Source organism: Anopheles nili, chromosome 2 (genome assembly GCF_943737925.1).
Source record: "Anopheles nili chromosome 2, idAnoNiliSN_F5_01, whole genome shotgun sequence".
Classification (NCBI taxonomy): domain Eukaryota; kingdom Metazoa; phylum Arthropoda; class Insecta; order Diptera; family Culicidae; genus Anopheles; species Anopheles nili.
Genome location: NC_071291.1, coordinates 62,334,339 through 62,337,380, shown reverse-complemented (window position 1 = coordinate 62,337,380; position 3,042 = coordinate 62,334,339). Strand labels below are relative to the sequence as shown.

Below are 3,042 nucleotides of genomic sequence, written 5' to 3'. Positions count from 1 at the left end.
ATGAAAGGTATGAAAATTAGAACAAATGGCTGGGTTTTTGAATGACAAAGTTTCTATTTCAAACGGTTGCTATGGAAACTTAGCGCTATGACATTTCCTTTTCTCAAGGTTTATACTATAGAGTTCGATGGAATTACCTTACAAATTTAGTGAAATTTAACGCTGATTTACCTCGAAAACGAAAGATTCCGAATGAACAAGTAATGCAAATTATGATGCAATAAACTTCGCTGAAATCAACCTTCTGCTACTGCGATTCCTCGCCCGATCCCAGCGCCCTTTTCCCACCAAGCTCCATCACCGTTGGTGGCCGCGAAGCCCATCGGAGGTGCAAATCGGTTGATTTGACTTTTAAATGTAGCCAATTATCGCACCCCCCGGGCCGTCGGGACTGATGCCGGTGCGGCCGCTGTTGCTGCTACTGTTACCGGGTGGCGGTCAACTGTTGACGGATTGCATTTACCACTTGACTGAACGGCTCGCCACCGTTTCCACGGTGCAATTGCGCGGTGCTCATCGATGTTCCGACACCTTATCAACGCGCGCGTGGGTTGACCGTGGGTTCCCATCTGCCGCTTTTCGAGCACAACCGTGCGATATAATCGCGGGGAAATTCGTTTGTTCGTTAGCGGGAAAACAATCCGCAAACAAATCATTTGAATATTTGGAAATGTGTCTTTTCTAATAAATATTTATCGTGTCCCCCCCTGGGTGGTGGGTAAATATTTCCCACCCGTTGGTCAAGCGCGACCGGGTGGATGATAGGACGACTTCTTCTTGTTCCGCACACAAGACGCCACGCCCGTCGGGTGGCGGGAAATGGGAATTTCGAGAAGTGACAACCGAGGGCTGGGCCTTTCGGTTTGCACAAGCGGTTGACAGCGAGCTTGTTTGCAGCACGGTTTCGGTCACTGCAGCCCAAATCCCGGCAGGGGTTTGAACTCGCCGTGTTAAGCCAGCTAATTTCTCGCCCTTTTGCGAAACAACGGTGCCGCATAAAGTAGCTGTTTGCTTTTGATACATCGTTAAGTGGAAGGCACCTGCTATGCAGGAAGCTCGCAGCATTCTGACAGAGAGAGAGAGAGAGAGAGAGAGAGAGAGAGAGAGAGATAAGCCTTCCGAGAGCCGGATGTATCAAGAGCGAAGGATGCTGTGGTTTTTTTTTTCATTCAACGAAAGCGATTAAACCGCGCTAGAGAAACTGCATGCCAGTTGTTTATGATGCAGAGTTTATTTCGCAGCAAATGCGCATGCCCTCACATGCAGTTAACAACTCGCGCTAACAATCGCGTTTTTAGCTAACTGCTTCACCCTCATAAATAATTGCCCCAAACTAAAGCTAGAGCTGCGGATGGGGTGTCTACCGGTGCTTGTGGTGTTTCGTTTCCTTCTTCGTGATGTACAGATGCATCGGCAGGTGCTTCTCGACGATGATCGGCTTCTCGATGTACACCGGGTAGGGTTTTTCCACGTGCACCACGTACGGTTCCTTCACGTGGACGATTTTCGTGCTCAGCTTGCGGCCACCGTCGGTCGTCACGCGTGTCACACTTTCGTTTTCTCTCGTGGCCACTTGTTTCACCTTCTTCCGGCGGGTGTCACTAACGCGAAGCTGTGCTGGAGCTTCTTCTGGTGGGTTTTCTGTCGATTGTTTTACAGCTCGGTGGCGTTCGATGTTTTTCCGAGGGACCGTGCGGGTTCCAGCTTGCCGTGCATCGTGGACATCGCGGTCGGGAAATTCGACACGCCTGGGAATGATGACGTCCCGCCGAGGGCTCGGTTTGAGCGATAACCCCGCGCTAATCACTATCACGGTTGATAACGCGACCAGAACGAGCTGGAAATTGATTGACAGCTTGTATTCGGCTGGGAAAATACCACCCGCGATCGATGCTTACCTTCATTTTTCCTGTGTGAATGGACCTTTTTTTTCAACGACGAAGTGAACGCTCGCAATGACTTTGCACTCACAAGTGCACCGGGTATTTATATTTTGGTTAAAAGAGAAAATGCGTCTCAGCATAAGCCAGCAAAGGCGAAGGGGAAGTAATTATGCTGCCCCGGTGAAATTGGATTTTCGTACGGCCCAATCGAACCGGAACACGCCAACACGATATTGCGCAATCGCCCAATCGACCAGAACGTCTTCACCGAACGGAAGTGAGGCGCGAAGCGTGATTGCGTGTGCCGCCCGGGAAAAACGGGAAAAAGCGAATCGAACCAAACAAAAAAAAACGACAACCGAAATCCCCATAACACCGAGCCGCGCGACGCGAACTGATTATGACGCTCGCTCGCGACACTTTGCCAAATAAACCGCCCGTTCGGTTGGTGTGGAAGGTGATCGCGCGATGGCTGCATAAAAAAAAGGGCGGTTTGATCGAGCTGTCTGGCAAGCGCACGCAGAAACAGACTGGGAAAAACACTGGGAAGAAGCGGTCACAACGCAAGGTGAAGCCTCTCAACCCAATTACAGGCGAGCCGGGCCGGATGCCCACGGTTGCCGCTAGTGTGTGCGAATGCATATTTATAACTCGTAGCATTTCATTTTCGTTTTGTCACTTGTCTCGCCGGGGATGCGCGGACGTGCGAAAATTTGAGACGAATTCGCGATTCCCGACAACCAGGTAGCGTATCGCCCTAGCGGAAAAGCGAAGAGCAAATGTGAGGTGTTTTAGACACAAGCCATTATGGTGGGAAATGCAACAGTTTGTGCTGGTGTAAACGGTGAATTTAAAAATTGATTTTAAATGTCAAACATTTGAAATCAATTTATCAAAGCCTACTACAATTGATTAAACGCGCTTCATTAGATTTTTTGACGTTTAAGCATCCTAAACCGCTGACAACAGGTTCCTGAACGGGTTATTTTATTCTTAAACCTATATGGGATAATCTTTCATGTAGAATTATTTCCTAAAGGTACTTAAGGGCACCCCTCTCGTTGGACAAAACCTCCGCAAATAAATTTCTCAAAGCTCAACCAACCTTTTCCTCGAGCAAACCTTTTTCTCGTACCAAAAACCCACACAAACGTACCAC

General features: G+C 48.8%; 1 protein-coding gene across 1 annotated transcript; it reads right to left on the bottom strand.

The window, feature by feature from the left end:
- Window positions 1-1,360: 1,360 nt before the first annotated feature.
- Window positions 1,361-1,904, bottom strand: LOC128727607 (uncharacterized). The gene is made up of 2 exons (XM_053821539.1): window positions 1,899-1,904; window positions 1,361-1,837 (listed from the first exon to the last, which is right to left on the bottom strand). The coding sequence occupies exons 1-2, from the start codon at window positions 1,902-1,904 to the stop codon at window positions 1,361-1,363; spliced, it is 483 nt and encodes a 160-aa protein (XP_053677514.1).
- Between the last annotated feature and the right edge of the window lie 1,138 nt (window positions 1,905-3,042).